General features: G+C 39.5%; 1 protein-coding gene across 2 annotated transcripts in view; it reads left to right on the top strand.

The window, feature by feature from the left end:
- Positions 1-22,703, top strand: part of OSBPL1A (oxysterol binding protein like 1A) — a 76,566-nt gene continuing 53,863 nt past the window's right edge. For both annotated transcript variants that reach the window (XM_031066559.1, XM_031066558.1), the window contains exons 1-13: positions 1-65; positions 5,309-5,431; positions 10,150-10,235; positions 12,118-12,192; positions 12,967-13,078; positions 14,165-14,250; positions 17,450-17,594; positions 18,323-18,390; positions 18,471-18,515; positions 19,853-19,926; positions 20,003-20,066; positions 20,980-21,081; positions 22,585-22,703. In XM_031066559.1, the coding sequence (XP_030922419.1) occupies positions 5,311-5,431; positions 10,150-10,235; positions 12,118-12,192; positions 12,967-13,078; positions 14,165-14,250; positions 17,450-17,594; positions 18,323-18,390; positions 18,471-18,515; positions 19,853-19,926; positions 20,003-20,066; positions 20,980-21,081; positions 22,585-22,703 (1,097 nt within the window). In that variant the 5' untranslated portion in view covers positions 1-65; positions 5,309-5,310. The remainder of the gene's footprint in view (positions 66-5,308; positions 5,432-10,149; positions 10,236-12,117; positions 12,193-12,966; positions 13,079-14,164; positions 14,251-17,449; positions 17,595-18,322; positions 18,391-18,470; positions 18,516-19,852; positions 19,927-20,002; positions 20,067-20,979; positions 21,082-22,584) is intronic.

Raw genomic sequence — 22,703 nt, 5'->3', positions numbered from 1 at the left:
GAAGTTCTCACTGCTTGGGACTGTGCCTGCCTGCTGATCCGGGTGAGATCTCGCACGAACTGTGGGTAAGCTTGTTCGGAGCGCCTGGGCTGAAAGCCTTTGATGTAATGGAAATGAAATATGTGCGGAAAACATCCAGGAGATGCCCAAGAACGAGAATTAGTTTAAGTAGTGGTGCTACTTGGGAGTGGTGCTGAATAGATGTGTTGTTGCAGATGTGTTAATTGCTATTAAACAAACAGTATCTTGATTTTAGAGCGGTGCTGCTTTCACAGGGAGGCTGTGTCATAGAAGCATGACCAGCTTCTAACTTCTACAACCCTTTACCCAAAGACTGAAACAAGTACTTTTAGATAACATCGCTCATGCTTCTAGTACAGCCACTCTTCTTGGAGCAGCTCCCGTCAGTACAGTGTGTTGTGTGGGTTTGTGGACAGGTTCTGTCTGTTTGTGCAGTTTGGTGCATTTTGCCCGCCTTCTTTACAAGCATCACATCATAACGTGTGCGTGCTGGGACATGTAAGAAATCTTCCTGAGCACGTATCAGTTTCTCCTACAGGAATCTAATTTTCATTGCTAGAGGAAGATTTATTGGAAAACTAGACGATGTTGTGCTTTTTGCCAGCCTTACTGTTTGTTATGGGAAAACTTCCTATGCAACCCGTGGCTGCCTTGGAGCCTTTATGTTAAGTTGGCCAGTGCTAGTGCTGTTTCTCCTGCTTTTCTAGCTGTATGTGAGTGAAACCCACTCATATTCTTCTTAGTATATATTGTCATTGTTCTGGGCTATGTACATAGCTAGAGGATTCAGCAGGAGAAGAAACCAAAGCAAAAGCAAATGGGTCTTACAAGTAGTGCTGCCTCACAGTCGTAAGCAGCACTTCAGATCTTCGTAGGTCACTTTGAGAAAAGCAGCTTTTTTTTTGCTTGGATTTTATCCTAGCTGTTGGGTAAACTTGGTAGTTTGTATATAGTTGGTTGGCCTTTTGTGTTGAAGTATTCTGCAAAGCTTCCTTAAGCAGGTGTACAGTCAGAATGGTAACCTGTGTTCTCTGTGTTGGAAGCAGCCCCTGTGTGAAGATAGATCCTCTAGTAGCGTGACAGAATTGCCCTGGCGCAGATCTCAGAGAAGAAGATAAAAGCGGAGCATCTCAATGCTATTTTTTATACCTTCTTAAAGGATAAGATTCAATTAGCAGTCAAGTACTGCTGTGGTAGTCCTAATGAGTTCAACAGAAGTGCCTTGCAGTCACATCTCAGCTGCAGAGGGGATAGTAAATAATGTTCTGTGGTGTTGTTTTGTCATGATGTACCAGTGACTGTGGAGACTGCCATGCAAGCCTTTCAAGGGCACAAGGCTTAAATAGGGGCCATAAAAGGCAGTTTACCTGTATCAGCTGATTGATGGAATAAGGTAACGATGGCAGCACAGCTGAATGAAAGATGTGTTCTCTTTTAAGTGGCTAGTAGATTTGCATAGAGGCAGCACAATCCATATAGATGAACCTGCCAGCAGTATCTTAAGGCTAATAATTCCAAACTAAACTATTAAATTTCTCCATCATTGCTGATGGCTTGGATTGGTGCCTCAAAACTGGTGGATGGGGATTTTAGAGCTTTTTGTGATGGGTCACGGGACCAAATAAACTCCTGTCTGCACAGGTGTACAAAGTACAGCTGCAAGTGCACACCACTTGAGTGCCTGTGCATTGATTTGTTTCCATACTCTAAACTTGTCACTCAGACTTCTGTTGGTGGTTTCTCATCTCCATTACAGAGCAAATCCTATTGCTTAAAACAGTATTTACAACAGTATAAAGTTAAGAGTCTTTTTGCTGCCTGCTTTATTTAGGCATGTCATTTAGCTTGTTAGCTGAAGCTATATGTTCTTTGTCATTTGTCTGATGGGTAACTGCATGCAGATGCACTTTCCAGCCCCAGTTGTAGAAACACTTTCACGTGAGTGATCTTTCTGTGATTAGTAGCCAGACAGTAATTATTCTGCGTCATTGCGTGCTGCAGGCTTACAAAGTGTATTTGAAATTGGAGGCTTGGCCTGAACAGCAAGGTCTTTGAGGACGAAATCAGTGAAGCAGGCAGACCATGTTACTATGCATGTTACTCTATTGCTAATGTTTGCGTTAAGAGTACAAACAATTCAGTGATTTTAACCTTACAACTATTCGGTGGTAGAAGAACTATGCAAGTTATTTTATATAGTGGTTGAACTTTCTGTGTATTTTGAGCTGTTTAAGATTCTGCTCATGCACATAACAGGCCTTGCTGTGCATGCAAGAGTTGTTTGTTTGAATCAGCGTCTTGGTTCTTTCCCAGACAGTCTTTTCTTCCTTCTCGTCAATATCGAATGGAAACAGCAGGTTGCTAATGCCTTGAAAATGCATTGCTATTCATACCTGCTGAGTATGTGGGATGTTGACAAACGATACAGGGTAATGATAGGAGAGTGCTTCTCATCTGAGACATGGCTAAAGCAATACTGTGTGGGAGGGGGTGAAAATGAACTGTGAGCTTTGCTTTTTTTCTTTGCCCCTTCCCCCCAGTGATGGCTAAGCTAGCAAAATGAGTCTGTCCTCTTACCTTTGGTTTGTGTGATTCTCAGTGCTGCATTCTGTGTCCCGCTGAAACTGTATCACTCAACTTCAGAGATAGTATTACAGGCTGATAATGCATTAACATACATGATTTTGATCATTCTCTAAACACTGCTAGAACTGATTCGCTGAGGAAAATTATACCTGCCCCAGTAACAATTAACTGTGCTGTGTTGCCTCCCCAAGTGGATGGATTGCTCTTTAAAGGAGAAAGTAGCTTCAGGGCTCGAAGGACTGCTAGAAGATCTAGTACTGTTTTGTTTTGTTTTCTGGTAGAACTGAAAAGCATGCATGAACAGGAGTGCTGACTAACTGCTTTTGGAGAAGGCATTTGTATCCTGTGTCTGTGGTAGACTGCAGATGACTGGTCCAGTCTTCTTCTGAAATATGCTGGAAAGGGTTTGCTTAGTCTTTGTCAAATTCTTTGAAAACAGATTTTCTCTCTGCCTTTGCTGATTGAGGAAAAGGTAGGGAAACCTCTTTTTGCTGTGTTGTTAGCTCTTTGGCAGTCTGTCCTGTTCTAATTTCTGCCTCAGTCTTGAATATTGCAGGATCTGCCACTGTTACAGGCTTTTTGTTCCTTACCCAGTGTTCTCACTGTCTCTTTTCTTGCTGAGTGGCTTCTTATCTTACCATAGTCAAAGAGCTCCCTGCATCTATTTGAGCTGTGAGTGTGTGTGGTGCAATCAAGCTGCCTGTCCAGAACAGCAGAGTGTAAACAGTTTGTGGGACCATTCAAAACCTCTGCTAGTATAGGAAAGCTACCTATGTGAGGCCAGTAATCATTAACTGACTGCAGGACCTGGTAAACCTAGTGTGTTGGGTGAATATACTAAACTGGAGACACTAAATTTGGACAGGGTCTCTTGTTTTCCTATTGTATCAACAGCAATAAATTGTCTATAGCATCACAGTCTTTTGAAGCTGTTTTTAACATAGTTTCTTGACACCACTTAAAAGCAGTGTATTTAAATAGGGAAATGCTGTATCTAGGTCTAGTTGAATCATAGAATAAGCTGAGTTGGAAGGGACCCATCAGGATCACCGAGTCCAGGTCCTGGCGCTTTGCTGGATGCCCCATGAGTCACACCATGTGCTGAGAGCATTGTCTTCTTGACTTCTTGAACTGTCAGGTTTAGTGCTGTGTCTGCTTTTCTGGGGAACCAGTTCCAGTGCTCAGCCACCCTCTGGCTGAAAAGGTTTTTCTTGATACCCAGTCTAAACTTCCCCTGAGTCAGCTTCATGTTTTTTCCTCAAGTCTTGTCACTGGACACAAGAGTGCAAAGATTGGTACCTGCCCCTCTGCTTTCCCCCATGAGGTCTCCCTTCACTCTCTTCTCCAGGCTGAACAAACCAAATGACCACAGCCTCCCTTCATAAAGCTTTCTCTCCAGGTATTTCAGCATCTTCATTGCTCTCCTTTGGACACTCTCTAATAGCTTAATACCTTTTTTATATTGTGGTGCCCAAAACTGCACCCAGCACTTGAAGTGAGACTGTCCCAGTGCAGAGCAGGATGATCGTCTCCATTGCCTGGTTGGTGATGCTGTGGCTGATGCTCCCCAGCGCACAGTTGGCCCTCCTGGCTGCCAGGGCACTGCTGACTTGTGTTCAACTTGCCATCGACCAGGACCCACCCCCAGATCCCTTTCTGCACTGCTACTCTCCAGCATCTCACTCCCCTGTCCACATCCAGGGTTGCCCTGTCTCAGATGCAGAGTCCAGCACTTGCACTTGTTAAGCTTCATACAGTTGGTAGCTGTTATAATAGCATTAAAAAAAAAGAGGCAAACCAACTTCAGATTGTGATTTCAGTGTGGAAAAAGATTAGTTAAGACGCCTGGTAAGTAGCAATATTGCTTGCACAAAGACCTAAGGCTCCCCATCTAGTAGAGAGCTGTAAAATAGTTATATTAAAAGGTTTTGTTTTCTCCGTTCTTTGAAAGACATAAATACCTTTTTTTTTCCTTTCCAGTTTAAGCGCAATGGCAGGATTAGAATTAATTAGTGATCTTTTAGAGTTGTGTGTTAACTTCCTTATATTGTACCATTGTGTTTCTTAAAGATAAAGTCAAATTTACAAAGTTGTCTGAGTCCCCCATTCCCCTTCAAGTGGAGGTTGCAGGGCCTCAGATACCCAGGCTCAAGAGATGTTAGTACTAATCACTGATGGGTATCTGACATCTGCATGCAAAGACATTCTGTTCCCCAGGGCTGGCAGCCAAAATAACTGTCAATTAATTCTCAAGTAATACTTGGGTTAGTGGATGTACATAGTTACTTTCTTTTTTTTTTTTTCATTCCTGTTGCCTTTGGAAACCTGAAGGGATAAGGGTGAAAGCCCTGTAAGGAAAAAGCAAATGCTTACTGGTTATGCTTGTAGCAAAGCTTACCTTGTTTGTGGCATAGAGTTTCAACTCCCAAGCCACTCTTAGAACCTAGAAAACAAGAGAAGCAACAAAACATGGGTATTTGGTTATTTAACTGCTTTGTATGTGGAATTTTAATGCTTCTTAGTAGCCTGAGTGCTGGGCTGTTGCAACAGCTTGGGCATTAACTATTCTCTCTGTGGCACATACTTATCTTTCTCATACCAGGGTTAGTATTAAATAACAGCTAAAAGTGACATAATTTTGAGCCATAACTTACAGGAGTATAACCAATTGCAAAATCTCTTCTTTTGTGTATTTTATCAGAGATGACTACAGAAGCAGAACAGCAGCTTCTCCATGATGCTAGAAATGGAAATGCTGAAGAAGTTAAACGGCTGTTGGATACCTTGGACAAAGGAGAAATAAGCTTTGATATCAACTGTAAAGGTTAGTAGCCTTCCTCAAATGTTTGTAATCTTGCTCTTGAAGTCACATGTAGTGAAACTGATAGGGGTAGTATAATCTTGCTTTCTTTGGAGTGCCCAGTAGAGTAATAAAAAACCCATTTAAACAACTTTTACACTGTGACTTCAGGGCATATTTGCATAGGGGAGAGATAATAATAAAAGAGTACAGATACTTGCAGTGTACAGAAAAACTCAGCAAATTCATAGACACTGGAAGTGTCAACAAGACAAAGAATCAGTACCTCTTTTTGCCTGTGTTCATGCCTGTGCCAACTTTGAAGCTTTAGAATACTAAACAAAACAGATTGTGGTGCCTGGGGATTGTTCAGGGAGGTAAATAGCTTTCATCAGAGCTGCAGAGAATATTAGATCAGGTCAGTCATTTGTGCTCTGCTCAGTGTAAGGGTTTATTATTTTGGGGTTTTTTTAGGCCCATATTTTGTTATCACACAGTAGAAGCGTTGCGTTTCTTGCCACTTGCAAAAATGTTTGGAACAAATGTTTACTTTTTACTTCTGGCAGAATACTAGGTTACTTGGGAAAAGAAACTAAGACTGCTCTTTGTCTGGGTCTTTGGCCATCACCAGAGTTTTGCTCATGTGCAGCCAACAGAGGTGTGGCTGAGCAGCTTGCTTGCTGTGCATTAAAACTTCAAACTGGGACTAGATTTGCAAGCTTGCTAGCAATTGCAGACTACCTTACTTCTTTGTTATTTTAGTATTCTTTGTAATTTTAGTATTTATATTTCTTTTTATTTACATGAGTATGGTTCTGGTTGCTTCCAAGATGTGGGTGTGAATGTCACTCTTTCTACGCAGGCTGGTATTCCATTGTTTGTCATTTAACTGTTTAGCAGCACTGAGAAGAAATTGCTGCAGAGGGAGTGGGAAGAGATCCACTGTGCTTCCTCTCAACCATAACAGAAGGGAACACCTTGCCATAAAGGGCAGGGATTCCTATTACTTGAACAAGCTCTATCCCTTTCCCAAGTCTCATTCTTAATCATTAGCTTACTTATCGTTTTGTTTGACTACTCAGCCATGTTTGTGTTTTCTCAATGGTTAATGTGCTCACCTCAGAAAAAGAAGTTGTGAAACCCAAGCTCTTTTCTACTTCATCTTTGGGGAGCTAGTTCATAATTTAAAGGGCAACCAAACATACTTTGATGAAGCTGAAGTCTTCCACCCTCAGAAGTATATCCTTGGTAAATATTCAGTATGTGTAGTGCCTAAACAATTGGAATAAAAGTACCTTAAGATTTATGCAACAGTGCCCATAAATAAGCTCTGAAGTCTCCTGTGCTTAGAAGAGGTTTCAGCGTGTCTCTGATGTGTTCTTCACATAATCTGAAGTCAAGAAAGCTTAATGAAATGGCATACTCTGCTGTCTATTATATCAAGCAAGTGGGTCTCTGGTCAGAAAGTCTGCAGCATAGGAGAGACTCAGGTAATGAAGTGAAAGAAGGTGCTTAGCTGTTTTTCTAGTTTAGAAGTACATGCCAACTGGTTAATACTTGCTTGCTAATGGGAGGTCTAGGAAGCTAGAGGAAATGTGCTTGTGATATTATATTTAACCTAAACTAGTTCCAAATATGGATTTTGTTCACTGTGAAATCTCTTCTTTTGAAGTTTCAATTCTTCTAGATGTCTGTGGACACAGAAGTGTAATTAGTGTTATCTGGGGGAACTGCTCTATTTGTGTGAAACTTCAGAGTTAAATCTCTGTTCTTCTGCAGTCATTATTCAGAGACTGACTTTGCTCCCATAGAGTGTTCCATTGGAAACAGTCTAGGACAAATTTAGGCCGAACAGGCTCTGCTGTATAACTGTCCCTGGCATTCTGCCTCCTCACTAGCTAAACCACTGTGTCTTGCTACAAGTTCTGATCTGTTGGGTATCACCAGATAGTAATTGCATAACAACCTGATGATTAACTAAAGTACACACTCTAGACTCTAACTATCTTCCTTCTCTTCCTGACAGCCTCTTGAGCTTTTGTCATTACCTTGGATAATAGATGTCCCTAGAAAGTCAGGGTATAGGGAATGTCTTCAGTGCTGTAGTAGCAGTTCCTTCAGGATTTCTGATAAAGCAGTGCCACTTGGCTTGGAATAAAGTGCTTCTGGAGCAGGTGGGAGGCTGTACTGCCGGTGGTGTAAACTTCCTGCAGGATGTGCCTTGGTAGCCCTAAGTGTGACAATTTGATGTGTCTGGGTGTAAAAGCCTATGTTTGACATCTTCTCCTTGTCTTTTCAGAGGGGAGCTACATGTGAGGCTGTGTGTGCTGTATGTTCATAAGTGTCAAGTCTGACAACAGTGATCCTAAACATCACAATTTCTACCAAAGTGAAGGATGAGAAATTAAATTCAGGCTTCCTGTACGTGCTCAGTTGTGACTGTATTCTACCCAGTCAGTGCTTGCAGATAAGCAGGATTTGCTTGAGGAAAATCCAGCCAAATTATCTGAACTTCTCTTTTTGGATTCCTCAGTTCACTGGTTTGGAAAGAAGGAATCTACATTAAAACAGTACCAAACCCAGGTTTCATCAAAATAATTGTATTTTCTAAGGCCATCTCTTGTTGGATTATTCTTCTTAAATAGAAGAAAATAGGGTATCTAGGAATTTGCAATGTAAAAACTCCATAAGGTAAGGGTAATGATCAGTAGTGTGTTATGGCAAAATTAACATTTGAATCACTGCACAGTGGCCTAGCAGCCCACAGCTGGAAAATGGCTGCCTACCCTGTCTCCATTCTCTAAGCAAATGGTAACACTTGGGACTTAGAGTTAACTGGCATTAAACCAAAGAGCTGTGTAAGAGGGAAATGAGTTATGTTTTTTGTTGGAATTACATTATTTCTCCTTTCCTATCCTTGCATTCTCCCTAATGTAATGCTGTCATGGTTTAAAATAATAAAGTACAAACACTTGTTTGTCACTTTGAAGAGAAGTAACACCTCAAAAGCTTGAGAAATAAATGTTCAGCTAACATCAGAAATGCAGACTTTCAGAGTAGATGTAGAACAGGAGCCTGTTCTTACTTTATTCAGTAAAAACTAGAAATCTGGACAGGTTCCTGGTTTGGTTGTTTTGGTTTTTTATTCTCATGACTGAATTCCTTGGCAGCATCACTGTCTTGTCAGTGCTATTAACTAATGAATATTTTGACCTAATTGTATGAATTCAGTGCAACTCATATCTCTTTTGCGTTCTTTGAAAGAGCATTACTCCCTGCTGGACTGGGGGATGAATGATGTCCCTTTAGTATGTTATCCAACATTACTAGCCCCAGAGTCAGTGGTTCACACAGGATTTATCTTCTGTGATACTTTGGCCCATCAGTAATGTAGGGTAGGAGCTCTGTTGTAGGCCAGACTGTAATGAGGGAAAGATCTAAATCTGGGATTGGAAACAACAAGAGTTGAGAAGAAAGAGAATCAAATTACAAAAGAAATTGTCAATAAAAGGCATGAACATTAGCTGGAAACAGTTATAAGAAATGGGAAAATATTTCAGCTCTGAACCATGTTCTAATGTTAATTTTTAATATGAGGGCAGAAAAGATGATGAACTTTCAAGATGAACAGTTTATTTTCCTTGTGCCTGTGGCTTGTTTTCTCAGGGCAAACTTATGTTGTGCGTGTTCCATGCCTCAGTACTTAAGCTTATGTGACAAGGGAAAACTTAATGGTGGCAGTGATTTCAAAACAATTTCTACTGCCTTGTTTTCATTTTTCTTCCAAGTACAAAATGATAGCTTTTAGGTGACACTGTAATGCTGTGGGTGTATTGCTTAGTTAAAAACAAGGTACAGGTTTCTTTTGCTTAACATAGTTGAGTGTTGCAGTTGGAAAGTAAAGTGAGTTGTTAACTTTAGTAATCTTAAATGCTTTAATATCTTGCTTTTAGAGAAATGATTGTAGGAGGATTGTTGAATTTCATGCAGCCAGTCTTCCAGGTCATGTTTTAAATGCTTTTTAAAGCATAAATCATATTTTCCTTTATATGTTCATTTCTGTGCCTGCTTCTTGTCTGTGCTTTATCATTCTGCAACTTAGAGTTGTAGATAATAAATGAGTTCTACTGTGCATAAAGATTTCAAAGCACTTTACGTAGTGAGGCTGTGTTTATTAGAACTGAGTAAAGCATTAGGCAACAAAAAAACTGACAACAAAACCCTCAACCACCTATTATATTTTGAATCCTTTGTTTGAAAGATGGGTTGCCTTACCTCTCATTCGTGTGAAGAAAATAAAGTTGTGTAAACCAAAGAGTTTTTTGAGAAACGAGAGAGAAATGTGCTTGCATGTGCCATTTTCATAGTGCATGAAGAATGAAAGTAACTGAAGCTACTTTCTAGTATTGAAACGTCTTAATGCAAAGAAAAGCTTTTTTCTCAGTCAGGTGACACAGCTTTTCCCTTTCAGAAGGTTGTGGGGGGTTTTGGGGTTGATTTTTTTGGGTTTGTTAGGTTTTTTTGGTGTTTTGTTTTGTTTTTTTTTTTTTTTAGATTTGAATCCAGCTTTCTCAAACTGCCTCCTGGTTTAGTAATTTAAATAATGATTAGTATTGGTGCGTCCAACCTCTTTGGTCCTCTGCTGCTGTGAAGAATGGTCATCCATGACAACCTCCAAGCACACAACAATATCTCTTTTGTACTGTGTGATCAAAACTTAATTTACCTGTTTTGTCTTTTAGGCAGAAGTAAGTCTAATATGGGTTGGACACCTCTTCACCTTGCTTGCTACTTTGGACATGCTGTTGTGGTAGAGGATTTGCTGAAGGTATATATCTGTTATCCGCTCTGTGTAAGGCTAGAAGCAATTGGTGTTTGTTCAGGTTTTTGTGATAGAAGAGAGAAGGCTTTGCAGAGGGGCAGAGGCACCCCTACAGTTTATCTGCATGTAGCATAGACATAACTGATTGTTGTGACATTAAGATAGGCCTGGTTTAGAAGTACCCAAAACAGTGACAGTGGAAGTCTATACAGTAGCATACTGCCCTTACTCTGAGCAGTTTTTACAATTATTGGTGCTTAGCTGGTTTTCTCTTGGAGTGTAACTATCTGCATGTAGGAGCTAAGGACGTGCAATATATAGGTATGCATTCATGAAAGCTCAGGTTTTTTGAAGCTTAGTGGGTATCTGTGTATAATAAGCCAGCATGTGATACTAGTACTGCAATGACTTCAACGGTTTAATTAGTTTGCTGTTGTACATAAAGTGCTTAAGTTTAGGCAATTTCAGTTACCAAGCTGTAGAAAAGTCCAGAGTGTCTCAAATACAAAAAATGCTGCATTATTTAATTCTATATTGTGCATAGAAGCATGCACAGAATTTTGTGCAAAGTAGCCTGTATGTCTTTCTTTCAGGCACAGGCTAATACAGTTGGACTCATTATTTCTTTCTAATGTCTTTGAAGTAATGAACTGCATGGCGAATTATGAAACTATGGACTTCTGTTATCAAAATTTATGTGTTTGAATTTGCATAACAACTGCAAATGCAGTTGTTTCTGTAGTTTCTGACTGAATTTTTTTTTTGTTTTTGCTCTCAGGGTAGCTTCAACCAACCTTAGCTATATTAGACCCTCTTTCGTATTTGAAAGATTTTGCTGGATGGCAGCAGTGTGATAAACAGGCTCAAGTGCAAAGCTAATCTCAACTTGATTTTCATTAAGAATAAAAGCTGCCAGCATAATCTAGACTTTAAAGCAGAAAACAAATTTGAGACTTCTTTGAGAAATTCTTCTCTAGCCTATACACTTGCTCAGTGAATAATGCCATTTTCAATTCAAATGGGCTATTTAAAGCAGAAGGTAAAGTTTTGTCACTTAATGCATTCATCAAGTATCCAGCTTGAAGAGTTCGAAGAGTATAAAGTACAAATACTTTTGGCTCTTTTGATAGGGCTCTTGAAAGGGTATTATTTAAAGAACAAGGTGAGAAATAAGTGAGGCTGTGCACTTCTAAAAGCTAGGCATGTATAAGTGTGTATGTACTTGTGCAAAGAGCAAGTGAAGGAGGCATTATCAGAAATAGAGCTCTGGAACTATAGTCAGGTTCATCAGTTAACTTGAGGCAGGCAACAATGACCTGGCTAAATCCTGTGATCTAAACATATGTGATGAAGTTAAGTATGCCCTACCCTCTCTTTGACCCTTTGATAGGTTAGGTAGAGTGGTGAGAAGAAATACTTAATGAAAGAAGGATAGGATTTCTTGGTTTCTTGGAAGAGTGCCTGCGCAGTGTGGCAAACACTCATCCTTTCAGATAAAAGGCATGGGATGGAGAAAGTGTGTGACAAAAGGAAGGGAGATTTAACAGGAAGACCTACAAAACCCCAAACAACCCAAGCCAAACCAAAACCAAGACAATTAACAGCCCCCACTCCTTGTTTTAAACTTACTTTCCATATACTCTCTTCTTAAAAGTGTTAGATATGCCTGGAAAAATGCAGGGGGCTTTTCCTTTTTGAAGCAGTTGAGGGAATGTTGGCTATGAATCTTAGATACATACATGTTTCCAGAATAAGTGTATTACAGTTCTGATCTGATTTATCACGAAGTCTACATTAGTGTCCTGTCTCCCCTTCCCCCCAAGCAGAGGAATAGCCATGTAGCTCTTGTTGGAAGGGTATTCAGATGTCTGTTGGTCTTGCTGTTTAGGCAGGTGCAGATGTGAATGTGCTGAATGACATGGGGGACACTCCGCTTCATCGTGCAGCTTTCACGGGCCGTAAGGTAAAGTATGGTGCCTTTTCTAAGCCTCACTTGTAGAATTATTAAGAAAGTACTAGCAATAAGATCACTTCAAAAAGATGTTTTTACAGGGTCTAAAAATGACTTATTGTCTGTTTTGGTACAGCGTGTTCAGAAGGATTAGGCACATTGCCTAGCTTGCATAACTGTCCAAAAAAAAAAAAAAAAAACACAGAGAGAAACCACATTGTTTTAATCTTAGTAGCTTCTGGAGGGGAAAGAAATCTCTTAAATTAGGACACACAGGCCCATTTGGTGTCTGGAAGTGCTGTTTCTTCATAGTTAATTAGAACTAAAGAGCTTCTTAAAGGCCTGTGTAATGTGACACTAGTTTGATTCCCCTCCCTCCCCAACCACCATTGCCACCATCATTCCAAAACTAGTACTACCTCTATGAGTAACATCTTGGCCCTTCAGAAGGAGTGACTACTCACTGTTTTGTCAGAAGAGCCATTTGTACAATTTTTATCTGTCCAAGTCAGCATTCACACCAGGTAGACCAGCTTTTCAGAGTCAGTCTGTTCAGCTTTACCTCCTGTTGATTCCTTCAGCTGACTGATGGGAGAGAAAATGTTTCAGTCAGTCTCACTCTTCAATCTCTCTAAAACATCCCTTCCTGTTTTCATAAGAAACCAGCAGTGGTGAGAAGCCGTTGGTTGCAAAGCTCATTTTACAGGATGTCAATAGTTGGAAAGCCTGATTGTGGCCTTGCAGTTACACAGACAGATAAGCAGTGTTTTTCAAATTGTTTTTCAGGAGGTGGTGATGTTACTCTTGCAGCATAATGCTGATCCTTCTATTGTTAATGGCAGTGGAGAGACTGCAAAAGAAGTTACCTATGACAAAGACATAAGGAATATGTTGGAAGGTAACTTTAATTGGTCAAAGTTTGGTTTGGGTTTTTTTTTAACGTGTACATTCTAAAAACTGCTTTTTTTTCCTGCAAGTTACAGAAGCTCAGTTGAATTTTCTTTTTAAATTTGGTTATTAGAAAGAAAATAGTCATAATTTCTGGTTCTTGTCTGCAGTACTGACAAGTGGGTTTTTTTGTGACTTGAGAGTTAAATATTATGAATACAAATAGCACTATTTCAGTCCTGCTGGGGTAGTCCTTGCTACAGATTTGAATGGTACGTGGGCAGTCAAAGCCTTGGCTCACTGGAAGAGACAAAACTCAAGTCAAGAACAGTAAGTGGCTTTGTGTCAACCAAATCATTAGAGAGCAAAATTCTGAACAGTTTGCAAAGGTGACCCAGTTATGGATCAGATTTAGGACTTGTTATTGCAGTCTTAGACATTGTTTCAAAAGGCATAAAAAATAAAAACACTTCCCCTTGTTTCCTCCATGGCCTCACAGGAGTCGGAGATGAGGCAGATGGTGTCCAAATAATAATCTAGTTCACTGATTATAGTTTCGGAGGGTTCAAAAACTGTTGCTTCCTGATATTACTATGTAATACTCTTAAATACTGATGGAGCTCTGTGTCCACTACCACAGACTGCAAATAAGAAGTGATCTCTCTTCTGATTCTACATGCAAATGCACAAGTAACTCATTTCTACTGCTCATCTGCTGAAACGTTAGAGAAGAATAAGGTTTTGGTAGGATGATAAGAGTGTAGGAGAAGCTGAAAAAAACATAGGGAAGATCTGAGATGAGGGTGTTGCATAGTTCCCATTTTCCCTTCTGCAGGAAGTTGGCTTGGTTCTAAGTGTTGAAATAATAATAATATTTGTATGCGTATACAAATTTGCACATCTTACCAGATTTTATGTGCTTTGAACATATTTTTGCTCTGTCACAGACTTTTCTGAGTAAATATTCTATTTATACCTGTCCCGTTTAAATAATACTGGAAACATTTGCTTGTCTAGGCTTGTTTTGCTGTACTTGTTTGAATGCTGTACTTCATATGTACTTTACTGAGAATTACCTTTTTTTTTTTTTATTTAGCAGTGGAAAGGACACAAGAAAGGAAACTGGAAGAACTCCTCTTAGGAGCAGCAAGAGAGGGAGAAACAGGGAAACTGACTGCCTTGGTAAGAATTCAAGTTAAGTCATTCAATCCATTATGCTAATGTAACAAAATATGACTTTGTGCTTTGCATTTCAAAGGCTGTGACTTTGGAATATTAGTGCTGTGCCCTGTGTTATATTGGTAAGGTGCTGAACCCTCAAGGATTTTCCTCTTTGTTGGAGGTTGCAAAACTGGCAGTTTTCACCTTCTTTCATGTTTTTAAATCCTTTAGCTAGAGTTAGCTAGTTGGTTGTAAACAGCAGTGTAATGGTTCATGGTCTGCTGAGATAAGCTTATTATGTTATTGTGGATACTTTAATGTCATGGATGTCTAGATTTTCACCACAGTGTGGCCTGTCTTTAATCTTGAAAGTAAGCTCTTTCTCATTAGCATCCATTGTAGTTTTTAATGGACAGTTGTCTGCACAGCACAGTTTCATGCTGAGCAGAAATTGGAAACGCTGTATTTGTGTGCGTGCACACTCATAGTAATCCCAGATGCACAGTGCGGTGGCACGGTAAGGCTGTGGCAGAAGCAGATCACAGAAAGACTGGAAGGTGCTTCTGGATGTGATCCAGTCCAGCTCCTGTTTGCAGAGCAGAATGAACTAGAATAGGTTGCTCAGGACCAAATCCAGCTGGGTTTTGAAGCAGAGTCCCAGTGCTTGAACTCACACTTTTGAAAGTCCTGAAGAGTGTCCTTGGAAGTAAGACATGCAGTATGGAATGGTTTTTACCTACTTTGCACCTTTAGTAATGCCTTTTCAGGCATCAAAATTCACAAATGTGAGATTTGTATATTGAGATATTTGATGTTCCTTATTTTTCTTCCTGGAAGCCAAAAGTGAACATCTCTTTGCAATTTACTTCCCCCACTCTAATTTTTTTTTCTTATAGCCGAAAGCGCTTTGTCTTTCTAACTCCTTTCATGGAAACTCTTGTTAAATCTTTGGTCATCCTTGTGATTCTTTTTTGGAGATTTTGTATTGTCCTCTTGGAAATGGAGAGAGAATCAGAGCTGTACACAGCACCTAAGATGTAGAAAAATATGCATTAAAAAAAAATGCATTAATACACTGCACAATTTTACTAATTGTAATTAATACACTGGCATAAGTGATCTATTCTTGATTCTGATAATTTTAATACTTGTTACATGTCTGCTGACTAATCCTTAAGCTGATGTGAAAATAAAATCAGGAAAAAAGTGACTCCTTCTAGAAATCTGTCATGAAAAACTCTTTCTTTCATGTGGCATGTTACTATGCATGAGCATGTAATTCTCCCTGTGAACGTTGTAATTTTTAAGTTATTTTCTTTTTTAAAAATATTTTTATATCTTTAATATTTCTTTTATTTTTTATATTTGCTATCTTTGAGCTCTGTATATGTGAAGACAGCTATATATTGACTTCTAAAACTTTTCATAGTATTGTCATGTTTTTGAGCTGGAGTCGGTTTTAAGTCAGTCCTTAACAGGTGTTCCTTGGAGTGCACTTACAGCTCTATGTTGTAAACCCCTTTGACTTTCCTACCCTTAGGTTAACACCTCTGGGCAGAATTTGTGTAGCTCTTCAGAACTGCCCTTTAGCTCCAAAATTCACCATACTTTTCCTACTGATTGTTCAGGCATTTTTGCTCCTACTTAAATTTTTTTATTAGCAGACTATGATGCTCATGGAACTTTAGCTGCTTATATCTACTTTTACTATGACACCTAACACCAGAATATGTTATTTACTAGAAGTTAGATCTTCAGCAGCTGAATCTTAACCCAAGCTCCTTAGTCTACTTGAGGCAAAGCCAGTGTGTTCTTCCTGTGAGTTCTCAAAAATGTGTACTGTACATTTCCTGAAGTGACTGGACAGATTTTTATCTGAATAAGTTGATGCATGAAGCTTCCTTCAAATATTGCCTTGTAACATGACATAAGGTGCTGAAAGCACAGGCATGTGGCTTAAAAGGTATGGAGGCAAGAAGTCAGAAGAGGAAGTAAATGTAAAACAACTGGTTGGGAAGAGCTAAAGCTTAGGAATCCTCAGAAATGCAAGTATTTGACTACAGTGTTAATGAGGGTATACTTCCACAAACTCCCTCTTTTTGACTTTTGTTCTCTTACCAGTTGATCTGTAAACAGCTTGTATAAGGGATAAGTAGTTTATCCTTTCTAGGACTACTTCTGAGGTACATATAAAGTAGTTGCTGTTGATGTTGAATTGTGGCCATGGGAATTCTGTTATTATTTTGTAATTTTGTCTAAGATAGCATATGCGTAATATGAGTACTTAAACTGAGTTTCTCAAAAGTTGTCATGCACTGGTGACTCTGGTCTCCTAAGGCTGCTTATCAGTAACTTAGCCTTTCTAGTAAGGCACTCCCATCTGGCTTGTGAGCTTAAGTGGCTGGTAGTGCATGAAATGTTTTGTGTTGGAAGGGACCTCTGTAGATCATTCAGTCCAACCCCCATGTATGCATCCAGTAGCCACATGTCTGAGTAGAAGTGTAGTGGTGTTTTAGGGTAGTTAGCAGTGTCATGCTTCATGACCCTTCTCTTTGAAGGGGTCATTTTCTCAAAGCGTTTATATTGTGTGCAAGTAAAACTCAGTTTGGGTTGGGGTTTTTTTTTCCCTTGGTTACATAGCTACTTTTATCTTAATAGACTTAAGAATGCAGCAAAACTGTTTGTATAACAGATTGCCTATCCTAGGAGCTGTAAATGGCCTAGGATATCTGGCATTGGGACTGGCAGGTCTGCCACCCTTCAGTACAAAGTTCTTACTCTCTGAAACAGGGTGGCTGTACAATTTTTTTCTGGATTAACACTGGCCTGTGGTAACTTCTGCACTGTGCCTGGGAGTCTTCTATGAAGAACAGCAGACTTTTGACAGTAGAGCTGGGTAGGGCCCTTCTAGCAGGTAAATGACTGAACTGCTGTACTGTGCAATTTTCCCTGGCACTGCAGTTGAGCAGAAAAATGTGTCCATATTGTGCAGCAGAGGTGGAAGGGGTATAGCAAGCAAAACACTGAAGTTATTTAGCTGAATGTCTTGTTTGATTGTTGCACTCCTTGCCCTTGTCATAACACTTGCTAAATGCCCTCTTTTTTGCCAGATCTACGCTGAAGCATCCTAGTTAGGAACAACTAATTTTCAAAAGAGAGAATATGGCATCTGGAGAGGGGGGAAAACTGATAAGTAAGCAAAACTTTGGTTTTTTTCCAGTTAAACAAGCGCAAGCCACCTGATATCAACTGCACAGATCAGATGGGGAACACACCCTTGCACTGTGCAGCATACCGTGCTCATAAGCACTGTGCATTGAAACTTCTAAAAAATGGAGCAGATCCTAAAATAAGAAATAAAAATGGTGAGTACCAAATGAAAAGTATGTTAAATGTTAAGTGGAAACACGAATTCAATATCTTCTGCAAGCTGTGTTACTTATTACACAGCGTTCAGGCAAAATCCTAAAGTGCTTTACAAGCTTTGTGTCACTAATAGAGGAAGGCCAACAGTGGCTACATTGCAAGAGGCTGGACAACTGTAGCAAAATACTTATTGTATGTGCTTTTCCAAGCTTACCCATTTCTGGAAAATTTACTGACTGTCTTAACAGTAAAATGTGCCTGGCTTTTGCTTTCTTGATGCTAAACACTGAACACAGGTAACAAAAAAATCAAGACTGAAAATGTGCCTGAGACAAAGTGACTCCTCAGAAGAAGGCCTCTAATGAAACCACAAGGAGGAAAACTTTATGCAGATGTTATGCAAACTGTGTTCTTGTCCTCTGTTTAAAGATGCCTCTGTCTTGGTATTTGTGAGTGTCCTAAACTGGTTTTTATAGCTGGAAGCTAAAACCAAATTTAAATTAGTAAGGGCACAGGGCTCTCTGTGGTTAGTAGAACTCTGACAAGCAGTGCAGTGCCTTAAAGTTCTATACCTTTTTTAGTCTTCTGCCCTTGAGGAGTTGATGTTCCCAATTATAAGTGTAGATGCTTGAAGGCCAAGCTGATGGGTAATGAGTGTCAAATTATTTTAAAGTACATCTAAGTTTATTTGCATCAAATTCTCATGCCTTGTCTTGTTACTAAACAGATCAGACACCCCTTGATCTAGCCCAAGGTGCAGAAATGAAACTGATACTGGCAGGTAAAACTGGAAAGGTAGGAACTTTTGTATCAATTTAAAATGCCGAGGCTGTCTAGTTGAAGCTATTCCTAGATGAGCTTTAATTTCTATGCAGGTTATCAACAAACCCCTGAGGCGATATGAAGGTCTCCTGTGGAAGGTATGGCTTATTTCCCTTTCTAAAATAGCTTGTAAGATTTCAAAGTATGTCCTTTTTCTATATTTTAGTGATAACTGATGAATTAAAGAATTTTTGAATGGTACTTAATAGTAATTTTGTCTAATATGTATAGATGGACTGGCTGAGTGGAGCAGTTACCAGATTCGTGGTACCCTGCTCTTAACCTCAGTCATTAAGATCTTTATTTCTTTGTAATTTTTGTGGCAAAGCTACACTGTGATAAGGCTTTGTTCCTTTTGTGTGGGCAAAATGCTTTTTCTTTCCTCAATAGGTGACTTTGATAATCTCTGACTGATACATTGTCTTTAAGAAACTGTGACTAATATTTTGCCATCATCTTCTGAAAATTTTAAAACTTAGTGGGAAGATGGCATTCAAAGAGTTTAAAGCTCATTTTGCTGTGTTACTCAAGTGAATCTAAATCTTCAAAGTTTTCTTCAGTATAAATTTTCCTATATCACAATTGTAATATAAGGAGCTGTTCTTAAAAAATAACTGTGTGCTAAAGCTTGAGAAAGATAAAATGCTGTAGCTGGAGATGTCAGTGTGTTTTGTTTCTCATTTGATTTTATAAAATAGAATTGTGTGGTGACCACCAATTCCTGTAATATTAAAAAATACAACATTTTCATATTTCAGTTCTTACTGAATAGCAGGCTCAACTTTTATCTTTAGGTGGTTCCAAAAACAAGAGTAGTGCTGCACTTGTAAAATACTCTCATATTGCTGTGATCATCAGGATATGCCGAACCTAAAAGCTTTTTGTAATGTTTACTAGATTTAAGTGTTAAGGAAGCTTCTCTGCCTGACCATGCAGGAGTCACTTTGTCCATCACACTGCTGGGTCTGAAGCCCCTTTGCAGTTGGTGGTTCCAGGGAGTTGACAAGTGCCCAGCTTGGCTGCCTGAACTCACCACACTCAGTCAGACAAGGTTTCCTTACCAGCTTGACCCTTGGTTTCCCATAGCTGAGTGTCAGATGTCTGGGTCCTTACTTTAATCATTGTGCAATAACAAGATAGTAGCTTGAGCTGCTGCCTCTGAGGAGGTACCCAAACGAAGGAACCCGTGGGTTTTCAGCCCTTGCAGTCTAAGTGTGTGAAAGTCTGCAGTCTTCCTGCTGAGTCCTCAGCTCCTGACACCACAAAGTCCCTGTGCCCTTGGTTAAGCAAAAGGTCATTGCCACTTCATGGTCTCTTGCCTCAGGCTCCTACCACCCAGAACTCAGTTCTGCAGCTCACACTGCAGCTGCACACTGAGCTCTCTATACTAAAAGTATTCTGTTGAGTTTACCTAGCCTTTTTTTTTTCCTTTTAGAGCTCACGATTTTTTGGTTGGAAACTCTACTGGATAGTTCTAGAACATGGAGTGCTTTCCTGGTATCGGAGACAGTAAGTTCTGTGTTTAAATTTCTGAAAAGCAGTTTAAATAATTCCTGTCTTCACTAAATCTCTTCTTCTTTCAAAGAGCTGATGCAGTGAATAATGATCATCGTCAGGGGTGCAAGCATCTAACACAAGCTGTCTGCACGGTAGGAATGTGTTGTAACTACTGAGTTGTTTTTTTATGTTCCATTGTATTCCATTCCTGGTTAATGAAAACTTCCGCTGGATTGGTAACCTGATCTTTGTTATAAAATAGGGAGAAAGCTTGTGCTGTTGAAAGAAATGCTTGTTCCTGTCCAGCAAAGTGTTCTTTTATGTAAAGTAGCCATAAAGCTCCCTCACTGCTTTCTAAAGCATTGAAGATTTAGACACACAAGGTATCCTGAAAGCAGACCGGGTCAGTTTGAAACATGTGATCTGGAATAGCCAAAGCTCCAGTTCCTCTTTAGCTGTCCCTGGCTGCTTGTGACTGATTGCATAACTTAAGCTGATCTTAGTTGAAAGACTAAAAAATTTTGAAGGTGATGTTTGGAAAACTTCCCTGATTTCTGTTATGCTTGTGGGAATCCATCTTGGAAGGGGTGAACAGAGAAAACAAAGGCCAGGTGTCATTTATAATGCCCAGCAAGATGAAGTGTTTAAGAAAAATGCATTTAAGATAATTTCTATAACTGCCCTATCCTAGTTTGGCACCACAAGTTCAGTTAAACTGCACTTATATATGCACTCATATTGTATGGAAAAGTGACTTGCTTTTCAGTATCTACAAATTCCTTAATATTGGCGATCTTGAACCGTTGCTGAGGTTTTGTCTGAATCAAGTGGTGCAAATAAATACAAATATAATATTTAAACATAAGAACCTCTATATTGCTATTAATAACATAATGATACACTTTGGAAAACTGTTCTGACCAAGGTTTTTATAAATTACAATTACTTGGATCAAAGCTGAGGCAAAAACTACTGAGTTAAGCATAACTTTATACTTTGCATACACTTCTTTTTTTTCTGACTGATTCATTATACTAATTTTGTTTTTTCTTCACTTTGCTCTAGGTAAAATCAACAGACAGTTGCTTCTTTTCTGTCAGATGTTTTGATGACACTGTTCATCGTTTCAAGATTCCTAAAAATAACCTTTCCTCTCAAACAAGAGAGGTAATAATGACTCTTTATCAAAGGCATTAAAATACAGTAACTTCCATAATGAATAATTTGCATACTACTTGGATGCATTAGTAGCAGCGTATTTCATATTTTGATCATCAGGACTTGGTAGCATTGCTGCAGATATTACATCTTTTAGCATGGTTACAGCAAAAAACAGCAAAAAATTGGCCCATTGTAATTACTTCTTCTTTAAAATAACTGCTACCTTGTTTTCAAGCTCTGTGCCTGCATCATTGTAATTACTTCTTCTTTAAAATAAGTGCTACCTTGTTTTCGAGCTCTGTGCCTGCATTATGCCCTGTTATCTAACTTCCTGTTCTTCATTCGCTTCTCCATGTGGTAAATTTCTATTGGAACCTCCTTCTGTTGCACATTCATAGTTCATTATCCCAAACAAAAGAATGCTTAATGGTACAGTCTACTCTTAACCATACTCCCAGATGATCTGATAAACTGTGTTTTCTCAAAAGGTGGCTCTGAAACAGTTTTAGGGCTATTTGTAGTACATTCACTGTTTTGCTTCTGCAGGTGTACTAACTAGAGATGGAGTTTGGGTGGAGGCAATTGGAGTTCTGTGTCCAGTTTTGGGCTTCTCACAACAAGAGAGATACAAACATACTAAAGAGAGCCTAACAAAGGGCCATGGAGGTGATTGAAGGGATAAGAGCATCACTTTTACTAGGAAAAGCTGAGAGAGCTGGGACTGCTCAGTCTGGAGAAGGGGAGGCCCAGGGAAACTTGCCTATGTTTGTAAATGCCTGAGGAGAGGTGCTAAGAGGGACAGAGCCAGGCTCTTTTCAGTGGTGCCTGGTGACAGGACCAGAGGCAATGGGCACAAACTGAAGCACAGGGATTTCTCTCTGGACATAAGAAAAAAGTGTGAGGGTGGCTATGCCCTGGCACAGGAGGCCCACAACAGTTGTGGAATCTCCATTCTTGAAGATTTTCAAAAGCCATCTTGGTGTCCTGGCCAACCAGCTCTAGGTGGGCCTTCTTGAGCAGAGGAGTTGGACTAGATGGCCTTCAGACGTCCCTGCCAGCCTCAGCCACTCTGTGATCCAATGAACAGGAAAAGAATCCACCTCTTAATTATGATAGTGCTTGAGGTTTTGTGCACAAAGTTTGTCATGCATAAGAAAGCAAGCTTTGTCTCAGGGACCTTGCTGTCTGAAAAGAAACCCAAAGATGCAAAATATATTCCCTACAGTCTTTTAATTAATAAGATTTCTTTAATGTGACCTTAGGCTGAGGGGTGGGTTACATTTTTGCTTAAGGTTAAATAATAAGTCTGTGGTACTCTGCCCACAGAGTATTTCATCTGCAATACGTGTTACATTTTTCAGCAATCTGTTTCTTGTCCATTGAGATGTCTCATTTTACTAATGACTATCTTATTTATATCCAGAGAAAATTTTCTTGTTCTGCTTACATGATCCTTTGGTTTGGGGATGACCTTTGAAAAGTTTATTAGCTCTGTTTTTTCCTCTCCAGAGTTGGCTAGAAGCAATAGAGGACCACTCTGCATATAGCACTCACTACTGCACGCAGGAACAGCTGAGTAGTGATGATGAAGATGATGCAGTATCTGTTACAGACCTACAGGACACTCT

This window comes from Geospiza fortis, unplaced genomic scaffold (assembly GCF_000277835.1).
Source record: "Geospiza fortis unplaced genomic scaffold, GeoFor_1.0 scaffold53, whole genome shotgun sequence".
Taxonomy (NCBI): Eukaryota; Metazoa; Chordata; class Aves; order Passeriformes; family Thraupidae; genus Geospiza; species Geospiza fortis.
Note: the sequence above shows the minus strand (reverse complement) of the source record. Positions and strands in the feature narration are given on the sequence as shown.